Raw genomic sequence first — 15773 nt, 5'->3', positions numbered from 1 at the left:
TGCAGGCTTTTGGCTCTCAGCTGTGAGCTGGAATACAGCTGACTGGGGAGAAGCTTGGCTTGATGTGCACAGCTGATTCTCCTCACTGGAGCAAAGCAATAAGTGCTGGAAATGTTCTGGAAAATAAAAACTAGGAAAGACCTTAGTGTTTGTTGCATAAAGAAGTTGTTCTTCTCACAGCTTGTTTTCTTTGCTGCTAGGTGTACTGTACTAACAAACCTTTTTTTTTTTTTTTTTTTCATAGCAAATTATGAAGGACAGGTGGATCAATGCAGGGCATGAGGAGGATGAACTTAAACCTTTTGTTGAACCAGAACTAGACATCTCGGACCAGAAAAGAATAGGTAATTGAGTACTTTCCAGGACCACAATACTGTTTGCATGATGTGGGAGGGTTGTTTTATTTTTTTTTTTTCTCCACCACCACTCTGTATTTGTTTGACATTAGGAAAAAGTAACTAATCCTTTAAAACTGATAGATACTTGGTCAGGTTTATGTTCTCAAAATTAATAATTCTGGTTTAATTCTTTAAATGCTCCATCCTTTCTCTTGAACACTCAGCCAGCCTGAACATCAGAGTTTCAGTTACTTACAGAATGTCTGCTTGGTTTCAGATATTATGGTAGGAATGGGATATTCTCAAGAAGAAATTCAAGAATCCCTTAGTAAAATGAAGTATGATGAAATCACAGCTACATACTTACTCCTAGGAAGGAAGTCATCAGAGGTAAGTACCATTCTTAAAACTGCAAAGAAGCAAATCAGAAAGTGTCCTTAGCAGAGTTAGAAGCAGAAATTAAGTCAGTTACTGTAGGCATTCCATTCCTGCACAAAAATCCATTGCACTTAAAGTCATGTTGTTCTACTCATCAGCAGTCCAAATTAGGCAGATTTGTTCTCACCTGACTTTGAGCCAGTAAATTCTTGCCTTTAGGCTCTCCAGAACTGCCCTGTTTGCTCAGCAGTTACTGTCCTGCCTAGTCTAGGAGCTCAGGTGTGAATGTGCCAGTTGTAACTATTTTAAGAGAACCAAGGAGCAGGACTGACCAACCTGAAAAAGTTCTTTGTAGATTACCTTTCCATACAATGCTGAGAGGGCTCAGCATCAGTAAGCTACTTTTGGTTCCTCTCCGGAGGAGTTGGTGTGGTGGCCTCTACAAAGTGTATCCTCTCTTCGTGTTAAAATCTTGGAGAACTCTAAAGGGAGAGTTCTTAAAGGACAAATGTGTTTTCTTTACTGATTATCCTTTGAGGAGCTGCAATTCCACTGAGTTTTACCTAAGACAATTGTACAACAACCCTAAAGAAGGTGGGACCTCTAGGCAGCTGCCCATGCCATCAGTAATTTCCCATGTAGCAGAGCCATCTTCCATCTCCCTGTTCCTGCTCCCAGAATGTGGTGCATGTTTTAATTTGTTTTGTCTGAACATTTTGTTTTAATACTCTCGTTTGTATTGTAGTTGGATGCAAGTGATTCAAGCTCCAGCAGCAATCTTTCACTTGCCAAAGTTAGGCCAAGTAGTGATCTTAACAATAGCACTGGACAATCTCCTCATCACAAAGTTCAGAGAAGCATATCTTCTAGCCAGAAGCAGCGGCGGTACAGTGATCACGGTGAGCATTTCTCATTTTCAGTCTTGCAGAGTACAGTGACTTCCAGTTCTGCTCGGTTTCTGGATTTGTCTCCATCCCCCAAGTATAAGGAGCATGACAGCAGCATAGTTCACAGCGTGGTGGTTAAATATTTTAGTGAATAACTGGTTTTTTTAATTGGTTTTGTTAAAAAGCCTTCAAAAGAGCTTTTAGAGGAACACTGAATACACCAGCTTAATTCTCTTGTTCTGCCTTGTGTTGTCCCTTATATTCCTGACTGTGCTGGCAAAGTCTTGTTACACAAATTGAAGAGAATGTTGCAACCCCCTTTTTCATGAAAAGCACAGCACTCCTCCCCCATGCTCTTGTATGTCTGTTCAGCTTTTGTTTTCTTTTGACACTAGTAGGTCAGCTTGTGTCTAAAACTTGAAGAAATGTCAGTTTGCCAATATTTCTGGTTTCCTGTTTCCTGAGAGTAGTGTCACTTGGTTGTCCCGCAGGAATTCAATTTCTAAAGAACAATGACTCTCACAAACTTACAACTCTTCTGCTTAATGAGAGTGCAATATAGTAGATTAGGATTTTCTGAATGTCTTAAACTTCCTCCTGCTCAGACACTTAACTCATGAAAGGAATCCCAGTTTAGGCCTACATTCTGCATTCAGAGGTTGCTTTCCTTGGGGAGTCTTGGGGATGCCAATTATGGGGGTTTTGATAATTGTAAAACATGTTTTAGCTACATATTATATATTTATATGTTTATATATTTCATTTATGTATTTGTCTGTCTATGTATTCTTTATGTGTGTGTATATCCATACATACACTTTTTGATTAATTCTTATTAAAACATTTAACTAAGAAGTTGATGTAACTTGATGTATCCTCTTCAGAGGTGTGAGATGTCAGAAAACAGCATCCTGACACACCCCACAGGCTTTACCCAGTGTCCAGGAGGCTGTTACAGCAAGAGGGAGCTTGGCACTGTTGAAGGGGCTTCCTGATTCTCAGGTGTCAGAGCAGTTGTCTGTTCCTGGCACACGTGGGGAGGCTGGTGCTGAACCACTGCCACTTCTGCAGGAGCACAGACCAGCAGCCATCAGTGCTGCTGGTGCCCCAGGGTTGTGTCACCAGCTGCCTGTCTCAGGAAATTGGCTTGAGCAGCTCGTGGCAGCACTGTGCTAATCAGGGATGGTCTGGATTGAATGAGTCAGTTACTTGTTAAGTGTCTTTAAGGTGACTCTGAAGCATTTTTCTAGCAAGCCAAATGAGAAACCTTAATGAAATTCTTGGAATTTTCATGGAAATCACGTTATACCTTCACCTTACAAGGTTTTTGTTTTTCACAATATTCTACTGTTGCCTGAAATACATCTATATCCATAATTTAATTATCTTTTTGAACTCTGGTTCCCAGTGTTAACTATGTTGGTTCTTATGTGTGAATACATTTCCATTGTGGTAAAAAATAGTTACTGAACTTCTGAGAAGAAAAATCCTTTTCCTGTTTCTTTTGTTTGTTTTTTAAGCTGGACCATCCATCCCCTCAGTAGTGGCATATCCTAAAAGAAGCCAGACAAGTACTACAGACAGTGACCTCAAAGAGGAAGGAATTCAGTCAAGAAAATCCAGCAGTAGTGCTGTTGCAGGAAGAGGAATTGCACCAGCTAGCCCAATGCTTGGAAATGCCAGCAATCCCAATAAGGCTGATATTCCTGAACGTAAGAAAAGTTCAGCTGTCCCTAGTGTAAGTAGAAATGTTTATTTATCAAAACCATTAATTTTTTGAGGCATAAAAAAGTGTTAAACCTGTGATTTGTCGGTGGTGCTGATTTTACTTTTCATTTATCAAGAATAAATGTAGGTATTTTTTCCCTTGCAGTGTCAGCTATTCACATTACCTCTTAATAGTTTTGAAGTAGTCATTATTCATAATTAGCATTAGTAGCTCTTGGTAAACAGACATGATTTGGGTATTAAAAAAAGTAAAACCATAAAAAGGTAGTTATGTTACTCCTGATATCATCAACCAGTCCTCTGTGGCCTCTGTACAGAAGAATGAAATCCCTATTTTTGTTATCCTGTTTTATAGTTTCATGTGTATAAGGAGCCACCTAATCTTTGTCCTCAAACATTACAATTTTAAGTCATAATTATGTTGTTAAGATTATCGAAAAAATGTAGTTCTAAAAACTCTCCAAATATGTATTTTAGCCTGTATTCAAAAGGAGTGTGCCTGGCTTTTGTCTTTGTGGGCTTCCTCCACCTGCCTCTACACCACAACAAAAAAAAACAAAACAAAAAAAAAACCACAAAACCAAAACAAAACAAAAAATTTGAAGGAGCAAAAGTAGTGACTGTTCATGGTTTAGCAATAGGCAGTGTGCCAAAAGAAAGAAAATCCTTTGTTCATTTTGGCTTTAACCTGTGTTCTCTGTGGTTCCTCCCTCAAAAAATCTGTTTTCACATAATGCTTCAGTCATGTAACATTTCTAAAACTTTGGGATTTTTTGTTGAAAAACTTCCTTCTTTTCAGAAAAAAAAATTCTCAGTCCTTTTGTTCAGCTTGTTTGACTTGCAACAGAACTTTTTTTTTTTTTAACTCATCCCAAAAAGCTGTCATAGTTCTTTGGTCATATAAATAATTAGCACCATTGCTTACAACAAATGAGAACATAACTTCCTGAGCTGCAGGACAGTCTGAAGCAAAAGAAGTGAAATGAAACTTGTTTTACTTTATTGGCCCTGTATTGTCAGTTGGCTCAGTGGCTGGTAGTGACTTGGCTCAAGGATATCAGCCCAAGAGTTTCCTTGGAAAAACACATCTTCTACTATAGCAGCTGTTATTCATAAATGTGAACAAGAACTCAAGATTTTGGGGGACTCTTTTTTTTATTTTTGTGGTCCTCCACAGTTTCCCTTTGTTCTTGATCAGTCCAGAAACCATTCAGATTTGGTTTTATCTTAAAAGACAGTTCTTAGCTATTGAATCTCAAAATGGTAAGATAATCAAATCAGTTTTGTCCTACATTGGACTTCACTTGGTATTGTATGGTGCCTTATTCCAAAGATTTGTGTCACAGTTACAACATACTTTACATTCAGTATCTTTTCATCTGCTGTTCTGTGCCACTCCCAAATACTGGGGATTTATTCCAGTAGCTTATTTCAAATTTCTTACTGCTGTACCTGAAATAAAATTTCAGCTCATAACCATATGATGCTTCCCTGACTCAGTGTGCAGCTGGTCCAGCAGATCTTTTACTAGCAGTGATACCAGGTGGTGAACAGGAAATCAGATTTTTGTTGTCACTCAATAATTAGTGTTTAAAATTGTCTCTCTTTATAGCTCTTCACACCAGACAGTTCAAACTCTTTTTCTTTCCTTTCCTTTTTCTCCCCCCTCTGAAAGACTGCAAAGATGAAATTTTGGCGGAATGAAGGGAAGCATTGAGTTTCTACTCATTTCCTGCAGCTGAGTAGGGAATTCTGTTTCTTACAATGTTGACATGCATCTAGAAGGAAAAAAAAATATAGGAGTTACCATATTGTCCTGAGGTTGAAAAAAGTTTGAGGTGAAGAGAGTTTCTGTTTTACTGAGCACTGAAGTCCTGAAATCTGTAATATGATGAAAAAGCACTGAAGAGATGGAAAAATACCCTAAAAAACAATTAATATTTTGACAGAACAGCAAAAGCAGTAGAGCCAGTCCTTGCTGGAGACCCTTAGTCAGATGTGTGCTACTGTTATTGAGTAACAAAGCATAAAAGCCTGTACTTAAGGGTAAGAGTTGTGCTTGGAGAGCAGATAGCTGAGTCTGGGACTGGAGTGAGGGGCTCCAAGCTGTACTTCTAAAGTTTACAGAGTGTTTAAACTCTTGTAAATAAAATTGTTCTGCAAGCTGAACAAGTACACATCAAAAATCTTCAAGCTATTTGAGCAAATACCAAATTAATAATGAAAACCTGCTACAGGCATTGGATAGTTCGCAGGAACTGGTATATCCATGTTTTAATAATTCCTTGTTTGTTTCTTAGAGCTTTGGATTTTTTCCTCAATGCTGTAATAAAGCTGTCCCAGAACCCTTAGAATAGCTTTGAGAAAACTGGACTAGGTGGTACATTTGAAAAGTCATCCAGGACCAAATACCATAGCAGTGCTCTTAACTAAATAGATTGGTTCGCTGTTGTAAGTCAGAAGCTTTTTATGAAAGTTTTTCATCAATCCTTGCCTTGGTGTCTCTAAATGGGAAACAGCCTCCCTGAGCAGTGCACACAAGACTCTCTCTAGGAAAGAGGAGGACTCTGTAGCACAAATTCATCCTTTGTGCTGTGATTGGACCTTGTGCATGTGCTCACAAGTCTCAACACGTGCTGTGCTGTGTCAGCTCCTCCTGCAGAGAAGGCAGACAATGCCATGAAGATGAACTTAGGCAGCTAACCCTGACCCTGGGCGTTGTCATTCCATCAGGGAATGGGGTGCTGCTCACACCAGTTTCCAGTGCTGTGCACCTGTGCTATTTAGTCATGTCCAGAGATTAACAGTCTGTAGATTGGCTGAACAAAAAGTCACAGCTGAAGAGCTTCCTTGATGGATCGTGAAAGGTCATACACTAGAAAGTGTAAAGGCCCCAATACCAAGACTATTCTTGCCAAAACTGAAATTTGAAACCTTGAAGTACTTAATCTCTTCCTCTGACCTCTGAAATTTGAGTCAAACAGGAAAAAATGTATACTGATGCTTCCATCTTTGCATTTCAGAATGAGCTGGGAGAGCGTGTCCTTGCAGTCCTCTCATTTCAGATATGAATACCAAAACTTGTCTGCTCCCAAACCTGAAAATGCATAGTCTTAAAAGTCTGGTCCAGCACAGAGATTGCAGTCTTGTCTTTCCAGATGTGCCCCATGACAATACATTGTAATGTTATGTGTTGTTTTCTCAAGGGAAACCAACATTGTATGTTCAAAGGGAGCAGGTGGAAAGGAAGACACTGATTATTGTGCTTATTTCCCACCAGAAGACCAGTGTTGGATATTTTAGGTGCTTCATCCTCTAGTATGTTCAGAACACAGAACAAAATGACCTGCAAACACTAATAAGCAATATTTCACTGGTTTGTGAAGCCTCCATAAAGTGTCCTGCACAGTGTGACCTCCCAAGAGAAGATAAACAAAAACTCACCATAGGTGCACAGCTTTCATTGCTGGCATGTTAGTAAAGAGAGAGGAGTTTATACAGTGATAAATGTCAAAGTGGAAGAATTTGTGGTGGGTTTTTTTTTAAATCAATAAATGTATATGAAGTCAAGGGATGTATAAGTAATAAAGTACAAGGAAAGGGCCAGGAAGGCTTCTGCTGATGCTTGGCACATGCTTATCCCTAGGGAATATCTAGTGAAGAATACTTGAGAACCCTTCAGACAGCTTCATGCATCTTACAATTTAATTAATTGTTCTGCCCATCTAACATATCCTTTGTCTTTGTACTTTTTAACACCAGGAGGTTGTGCACTTCACTGTTGAATTTTAATTTGTACATTTGTGTAAAAAGATGTGTAACAAACAGGTCAGCAGTCTCTTAGACAAGATGGCTTCAAGGTTGAATAGCTCAGGGAATGTATTGCTTGAGACTCCCTAGATAGCAGATATTTTGCCTTAAGGCACTGGAGGATCTTTTGGTATTGAGAATACTCCACTTTAACAGTTTTATTTCAGGTTTGGAAACAAAAAAGGTTTGGCTACTCTGCTTTTGTGCTTGAACTACTTTTTCCTTTCTTTTTTTTTAATCCTTCTTGCCATGATTCTCTCCTGTGACCGTTTATGTGAAACCTTTTCTTAATGCTATTTTTAAAATCCACTGAGTTTCCCTTGTCCGTCATAGCATAATTCTTCAAAGAGCTCCAAAAGGTTAGTTGAGCATGAAGTCCCCTGCCTGATTCTTAGTGGCCCTCCTTACTCAACATGTGCTTATCCAGGTGCTGACCAGTCATTCCCTTAAGCTGACCTCCTCCAAGACTTTCCCCAGCAGTGATGTTTGAACTTTATAGACTTTTTTGCTTCCTGCTTTGCCCCGTGATCCTTTTCTTTAAAGAAAACTTTTAAAGGTTTTTTTCTACTTTTTCGACCATTTGCAGTTTCCTGTGTTTTGTTCTTGGGGTGGGGAGAGAAAAATACAAAAGCTTGCCAGCTTTTGCTTCCTCTACGACCTGGGGGTGCATGTTTGTCTGGACCACCCTGCTTTTCCTACAGTAATTGTATCTAACTTTTTATAACTCTGTTATCTGTGAATTACCTATAGCTTCTCAGTCGTTCCTGGAAAATTGACCGCCAACTTGGGCATATCTCCACCCTCTTTCTCTGTAAAGACAGAGGCAAAGTAATTCTATTTCTTTTCTCCCCTCTAAAGTAAGGTCTGTAGTTTAAGTCCCCCTGGTTCTCTTGTCCTCAATGTATTATGCTTGTATCAAAATGTGTATTTTAAAATATGTCTTACTAAAATTCTCTGCAATTTGTCTCTTATTCTTCCCTGTTTTTAAAACCTGTCTAGTGTTTCATAGTATCTTAATATTTAAAAGTCCATGTTTACCTTCCCACTGAATTTTACCACATTTGTTTGTTAAGTCTTTGCTTTTCCTATCTTGTTTAAGGGTATGATTTTAACTTAAAGGAAAATTCTCCAAACTACAAGTGGTAAAGTATTTCAAAAATAGGCTATAAAGACACAGGCTATGCCAATGTAGAAGAATGTTGTATATACTCAGAATTTGTAATTCAGAACATTTGTAATTAAAAACTTTAAGAAATATTAATTTTGAGACATCAATATGAAATACAAGAACAACTTGTTAGAATTATTTTTTCTGATTGCATTATTCTTTACAAATACTAGATGGAGTTTGTATATTGAGTAATTTAATTATTGTAAGTTTTAGAGCTGTGTAGAACTAGCATTAAGTAAAAAGCCTTCAATTATATGCAGACTAACCTCAGAAAAGCCTTCTGTGGGGAATAACAAACCTATGTTTTTTAATTGTAGAATAATACTACCCCTGGAGCAATGACACGGCGCAACACATATGTTTGTAGTGAAAGAACCACTGCTGATAGGCATTCAGTGATACAAAATGGCAAGGAGAACAGGTATATGAAATGTCTTCCTATGGTGTATGTCACTTGTCTTCACCTTTCCAAAAAAAAATCTAATGTCTAATTTAAAACTAAGTGATATTCTAATGCAATTTATAATGAAAGGTGAGTACAGATCTTTGGTTATGGAGCGTCTGTAAGTATGTTGGGGCTTGGGTTTTTTTCCTATATTTAATTTTATAATCTTTAAACTTAGAATGTAAAAGGAAGTTTCTAATTTCTGATTAAATACATGAAATATTTGTAGCAGCCTTCATCTTAAATCTGTTGTGAACTCCTGTGGCCAACCAGCATATGCTTGCAGAAGAGCCTTGTTCAGTGTCAGACTACAAAGTCCATCTCTCTTGAGCCATTCTCTTTTTATATTTCACTCTAACTCTGCTTCACTGGGATCATTTGAAATACCATTTTTGCTCTAAAGTCTCAGAGAGAAGGTAATTTTTTTGAGCAAAGATGAAATGGTCATCCACCATTGTCTTGGACTAACGGTGTTCCTTGCTGACACTGTGGCAGTGTAATTGTTTCCCAGGATTTACAGAACTCAGCTGCTTCCCTCCTCAGGGTATCTCCATATTCTGAGTGAAACCAGAGAAATAACAAATTTCTTTTTAATTTACTGAATGAAAGCCTGAGTAGAGCATGCAGTAGAACCGGAGTTAACAACTGTGTGTGTTTGCGCTGTGGTCACATCTACTGCCATCCTGTGTAGACTGAGAAGAGCTGTCAGAAATAATATTATAGTGAACATAGATATCAGGTATAGAGTAGCAGCTGGCAGGAAAAACACCAAATTTCCTGGCTGGCTGAGGTATTTTAATTTCCAGCCCTTCTTGTCAGAATTGTATTGCTGTCAAAAGATGGTAACAATTAAGTAGTTAACCCTTGCCAGGAGAGTACTCAGCTGGTACTTAAAAGAATGTGTACCCGTCTACTATGCTTCCCAATTTTCTCCAGCCCTTCCTAATATCATGCTATTTTGAAAAGGGTGGGAGGAAAATACCTATTTTCTAACTTGTGTTTTTGCCCAAAATTCTTTCCCTCCTTTTGGCAGTTGATGAGGAATTGTGATGTTGAATGGAAAGCCTGTCTATTCCCTGTTTGATTCCTGGAACCTAGGGATAAAGAACATGATTTTGACCCTGTCTCTTCCTCCTAGCTTTCTGCAAATGGAAAATGATTAAGGAAAGAGTCAAATATAAGTTTGAAGACTGCCAAAAGTGTAGTTGGCCAGCTGGGCCTGCAGTCACCTGTCTTGTGAAGTACAGCACAGCTCTTTGGTACTGTCCCTTAGTGTGTCTGTCTCAGCCTTCAGTGGTTACTCCTTGTTAATGTTACCAAGTTGTTGAGGTTAAAGCTCACCATCCTGTCTCTGATTTGATATGTTAATAGCTTTTTTTCTTTCCAAACACTCTTTGAAAAAAGGAATGTTTCTGTGCATAATAGTTTTGATAATTTTTTATTACTGGATGACTTGGTTTAATGCAATTTTTGTTCATCCTTAAACTAGTATCTTGCCTACAATTTATTTATTACATTTTTAAAAGCTACTAGCTACTGTTTACTAGGAATTTAGATGTTCCCTTAATTTGGGAGTAAGTTAATACTCATAAAGAACTATCTTTTGAAGTAATTTTATTTCCCTAGCTTTGAGTTTGTCAGGAAAGTGATGTTTTTCTGATTTGTCACACATAGACCTTAAACTCAAAGTTGAGACTGAGTAGCACTTGACAGCTATATTAGTTGTGGTTTATATTCATAATTGGTTACCCATGTGTAATTTATCTTTAATTGTCAATACTATATTTAAACATAATTTGCTTTTTCTACAAACTAGCCTTATTTGGGTCATATGAAATGTCTGAGCATTTATATTTGCACAGGTAAAAAATGTCTTTATAGCTTTCATAATGCATTTTTTGATTACTACATTCATTATTTTTTATAGAGGGTTAAAAAGAGAAAAGGTAATGAGAATTGGAGTTGGAGACCTTTCATTGTCTGAAATACTTCAATACTAAACTGCATGTTCATTTTGGCACAGTTTCAGAATTACTGTGATTTGGCACAGAATTCAGAATTTACATCTGAATGTATTTTGTTGCTGTAACTGGATAAAGCATTGACTGGTCACATAAAATGCAGGGACCTTTAATGCAGGAAAAATCAACATGGTGACTGATGGGACTGGCTCTTCAGAATTAATCTTTAATGTTACTGTACTCTCAGCTTGGCAGAAAGTAACTCTAGAAACTTGTTCTTTTTCTTCTGTAAAGCAAGACCTGAAGCTGAACCTGGGCTTTGTACATATCCAAGGATTAGTTAAAAATTACTTCTATGCTTTTGAAATGTCTGTTGGTGGCAAATGTTACAGTCTAGAGTAATTGCTGTAATGGGTTTATTACAGATTAGATTTTAGATTTTCCATAGCTACTCAGATACTGACTGTGACTCAGTGAAAACTTGGGAGACTTACCATAAAAGGCAAGATGCACACATTTAAAATCTCTATTTTTCTTCTGTGGAGAAAGCATTAAAACACTGCTTGTTCTGCTTTTATCTTGCACATTGAATTCTGAGAAGGCACTATTTCTGAAAGTATGGAGACTTTAAAGAATCAATAGTCAGTAGGTCTGATTTTGAAGAAAGTCATCTTGAAGACCCATGCCAGACTGGTAGAAGCAAAGAATTCTGAGTGTCCTTTCTCTGCTTTAACACATTGTGTGGCTGACACAGGCATTCTGCTGGAGACAACTCTGTTGGCTTTCCTCCAAAGCCTGAGCATTAATTAACGCACTTGGGGACTCATGAAACACTCTTCATAATGATAGGCAATTGCTTTAAATCATTTGTAACACAAATGATTTACAACAGCTTCAGATTTTTAATAAGCCTTGGCAGTAATTGGTGATTGTTAGTTCACTGTTCCTGTGTTCCCAGGCCAGTAATCCAAAGAAGCTGATTTCTAGCAAAGTATCAGAGGAGGAGAAGGTCCTTTATTGACACCTTTAGATGTCACATCTTTGGAGGCAGGTGACTAAAAACTTGGGTCCTGTGTTGTAAAACTAGATGCTTTATCTTTTGCAGTAAATACAGAGGAAATGAGCTGGAAGAGCTTGAGATACTACTGACCAATTTTGTGATTTCAGGGTACTAGTTTTGAGATGAATGTTCATTTTCTGAAAATTCCTTAAAACCCTGGGGTAATGTAAATGCTGGGCCTGTGTTGAAGGCTTCATTGTAAATAGTGCTTGTAGTTGTCATCCTGATGGATTAAGCATTGTTGAGATGCATGCATGACTCAGATGAAGTTTTTCAGATCCTGCAAAGTTAAAAACAAACCAAAACCCAAGTATGTTTTGCTAAGCATGTTAGCTAGCAGTTCAGATGTCTGAGCTGTGTGGTGTTTTGCACCCGTGCTTTGGGAGCCAAGCCTGAAAAGTGAGGGAAGCTGACACTTGTAGCTGCACTAGCATTCTTCTCTCCAGAGTGTGATGTACCCGAATTTGGTAACAGGACTTGAGATTTTGTGTATAACCAAGAAGTAACTTGGAAGTGAACATGCAGTGTCATGAAACTGTCACTGAGAATTATTGATTTCTTAACCTCGAGCAAAATTTCTGAATTATAACTATCTTACTTTTAGAGCAAACTTCAGATGAATGATGCAGTGCTGTAGTCTGAAAGGCCCAAAACATCTTGTGGCTTCTCATTTTCTCCTATCCATATCATTACTGGATAATGTGAAGGCTGCAAAGAGTATTTTGGCCTAAATAAATAAATAACTAAATTTAATGCTCCTATTTGAACATACCATGCAGCTGGCAGCTTACTGGCCATTCTAAGACAGTGCTCTATACTTTCCTTCAAAGCCTGAATGATAATTTGGAGAATTTAATGTTCATGGTCAAAGCAATACAAGATGCTCTGCAACAGTCATTCTTCTTTCTTCAGAGAACAGCAAGCATGTTCAGTACCTACTACACATACAGGTTCATTATTAGCAGCCTTTTTCTTTTGGCCTCTCTGGAGTTGTTAAAGATCATGGTATTTTTGGTTCTGATTGTACCTGTGAAGTCTCTCAGTTATCTCATGTAGATTTGACAGCTTGCCCAACTTTCACTAATTTCTTTTAACATGGATACATTCTGAAAACAAAGGATTTTGCTGTAGTAATGGAGCTATCATGAGTCTTTTGGAAAGTGCATTTGGTGGGGGTTTTAATGCATTGTTTACTGTTAAGAGCAATACAAGTTACATCAGTGCTTTATCGTAGAGCTTTGGCATAGAATTCTGAGTTATTCAGGTTCTGTACATCAAGGAGGGTATCACTGCAAACTAATGCTAATGGTAAGAGCATGGTCACTTACAGATGTCCAGTGCCATGTAAGTAAGGATGCTCTTTAAGGGGAGTGTAGGGCAGTTACTGCTGTAACGTAGAAGAGGAGGGCTGTTAGAGTTCGTGTTCTTTGATAAACCAGTTAATAGAAGGAAAAGTTTGCTTTTTTTTTCCTATGCAGTAGTTTGTTGTTGGTCCATCATGCTCTTCTTTCTGCCTCTGCCTGAACCCAAACCCCCTCGCAGCCTGACAGAAATGTTCGCTTACGCAGCTAGCCCTGCTTCAGTTTGTACCACATCCTTCTCCAGTGTTCGGCTGCGACATCAGAAGTCGATGTCCATGTCAGCCTCTGTGCACACGAAGATGATGTTGCCTCCAATAGACAATGGCGCAGATAACTTCAGGCCTATGTAAGAACCAGAAATCGTTGTGACACTAACTTATACCCACTGCTTCTTAACTTTGTGCTGTGGAATTTTAGTCCTAGATTGTTCTAGTATATTTTGCCCACAAGATGTGTGTTCCCTCATTTTTTTAGTCTCGTTTACATTTGTCTTGTGGTGTGTCAGGCTGTCTGTGACATAATCCTGCAATAGTGAACCTTAATTTTTTCCTATTGTTAGGAGTATTGGACATTCCCTATTGTCAAAGTTTGTGGGAGACTTTAACTGTATATCCCGAAGGACTTCACTACTTGGAGCGGTTCGCTTGTAGAGAATTTTGTGTAGGATACTTTCAAATTAGCAAGATTTTCAAAGATGTATGTATGTACAGAATGTGGAGGGAGAGACATTAAAGTTACCTATTCTCTTTCCTGGGAGGAAACTTTACTGGTCTATTCTTTTATCAGTCTTCTCAGCAAAACTCTGTAGGCCTGGCTTATCTGGTCTTTTCCAGGATACTCCTGTTGCACTTTTCTGCCTATGTAGGTTTCTGTTTCGGCAGCCTCTTAATCCTAACTTCTTTGCAAGTTTTGATTCCATACAGTGCTGTAATAATGTTGGTATTCCCAACCTTGGCCTATATAAAAGTGTCTGCTTATGCTTTACTGTAGAACGTAGTGTTTTGTGTTTCCTGCTGAGCCGCAGTCCCTGTGTGAAGGCGTTCTAGCATTGTTTTTTTTTTTGTTTGTTTGTTTTCTGCCCTAGCACTATTCCCGATCAGAGAACTCCCGTTGCTTCAACCCACAGCATTAGCAGTGCGACCACCCCTGACCGTATTCGTTTCCCCAGAGGAACGGCCAGCCGGAGCACGTTCCACGGGCAGCTGCGCGAGCGCCGCACCGCCACCTACAACGGCCCGCCCGCCTCGCCCAGCCTGTCCCACGAGGCCACGCCGCTCTCGCAGACCCGCGCCCGCGGCTCCACCAACCTCTTCAGCAAACTAACTTCTAAACTAACGAGAAGGTAAGCCTCTTAAAATGCTACTGCACTGTGTCTGTCTTTTTTCCCTTTTTGTACTAGAAATACCTCATCGCTTAGGTGATTTTGTCCACGTTCACTGATAAATGGCTGAAGTTCTGCAACTTAAAATGCAGTTGCTTATGATATTTTCATAGGTCTGTTTTGGTTACAGAAGCCGTTTGTTTTTGGGAGTTGAGTCAAATGGGATTAAATGGGAGACAATTTGGTCTGTGCTGTTCCTTCTGTGCTCTTCAGCCTCATGTCTGAGGTACGAATGCTGCAGAGATTGAACATTTCAGCTCAGCGGAAAAGCTGCTCAGTGGCTGCGTAGTCCATCAGTACATGGCATAAACTAGGAGGCCAGTCTAGATATTTGATGTAGCACTAGAAGCTCAGGTTGTGTTTCGCAGTCACTTAGTCCATCAGTGTTTCCATCATAACCTTGCTGGCAGCACAGAAATAGAAATACCACGGGTGAAAGGGTAGGGGCAGGAGACAAAAGCTTCTGTTGGCAGTAGTGCTGTCACAGGCCATCTTAAAGTAATGGCAGTATTAGTGTTTCAGTCTAGGCAGGAGTCTGGTCAAACCTTGAAAAATTTATTCCCACTTTGGCCTTTAGTTCATGTGCAGATTCTGTGTTAGGTGTGAAGGTGCGTGGTCCAGCCAAAGCCAAACTTCAGCAGGTCTTGCTCCTGCACTAACAGTTTTTATTCTAACTGAACTTCTAGTTTCAAATCCATGTATGATTTAGATTAGTTACAACAAACCCTAAAATTGAAAATTGTGCTTTTTTCTTCTGTATTTAAAACCTGTCAGTTTCCATACCACATACTTCAGACCATTGATCTCCACTACTTGAATTTGCAGAATTGAGGGCTTGTTTGTCTTTGCTTTAAGATATTCATCAAGCTTTTGTACACTCCTTATCAGGTGAAGTATTTTGGACAAGATCATTCTGATCTTGGCCTGTTAGCTTTTGTTTTAAGCTTAAACCACGTCAGCAGCAAGCCATTTCCTTCCTGTCTACTTTATGACTGTGGATGCCTCCCTCTCAGTATCCCCTTTGCAGTCTCCCATTCCTACAAAATAATGCTAAGCCACACTCCAGTTTTTCACAAATGGGTGATTTCAGTTGAGAGAGTGAATTTCTTTAAAAATGTAGAAGTTGCTTCTTGGCAATACAAGAACATGACAGTTTAGTCTTTGAGAAATGTTTTAATTTGCTCAGTTCTCTGCCAGGTAACACTTCTCTGGGAATCACTGTGCTGTAGGAAATTTGGTTTGGGTTCTTTCCC

The 15773-nt window shown here is 38.8% G+C and overlaps 1 protein-coding gene across 14 annotated transcripts in view; it reads left to right on the top strand.

Moving 5' to 3' along the window:
• The window catches only part of MARK3 (microtubule affinity regulating kinase 3), a 61153-nt gene that overhangs the window by 36523 nt on the left and 8857 nt on the right, over positions 1-15773 (top strand). For 5 of the 14 annotated variants that reach the window (XM_068192318.1, XM_068192315.1, XM_068192317.1 and 2 more), the window contains 7 exons: positions 245-344; positions 616-728; positions 1462-1615; positions 3124-3341; positions 8630-8733; positions 13321-13485; positions 14224-14481. In XM_068192318.1, the coding sequence (XP_068048419.1) occupies positions 245-344; positions 616-728; positions 1462-1615; positions 3124-3341; positions 8630-8733; positions 13321-13485; positions 14224-14481 (1112 nt within the window). The remainder of the gene's footprint in view (positions 1-244; positions 345-615; positions 729-1461; positions 1616-3123; positions 3342-8629; positions 8734-13320; positions 13486-14223; positions 14482-15773) is intronic. The other 9 variants (XM_068192326.1, XM_068192323.1, XM_068192327.1 and 6 more) reach the window with 5 other exon arrangements.

This window comes from Anomalospiza imberbis, chromosome 6 (assembly GCF_031753505.1).
Source record: "Anomalospiza imberbis isolate Cuckoo-Finch-1a 21T00152 chromosome 6, ASM3175350v1, whole genome shotgun sequence".
In the NCBI taxonomy this organism is placed as follows: domain Eukaryota; kingdom Metazoa; phylum Chordata; class Aves; order Passeriformes; family Viduidae; genus Anomalospiza; species Anomalospiza imberbis.
The sequence above is the reverse complement of the archived record's forward strand: the minus strand, read 5'-3'. Positions and strand labels throughout refer to the sequence as shown.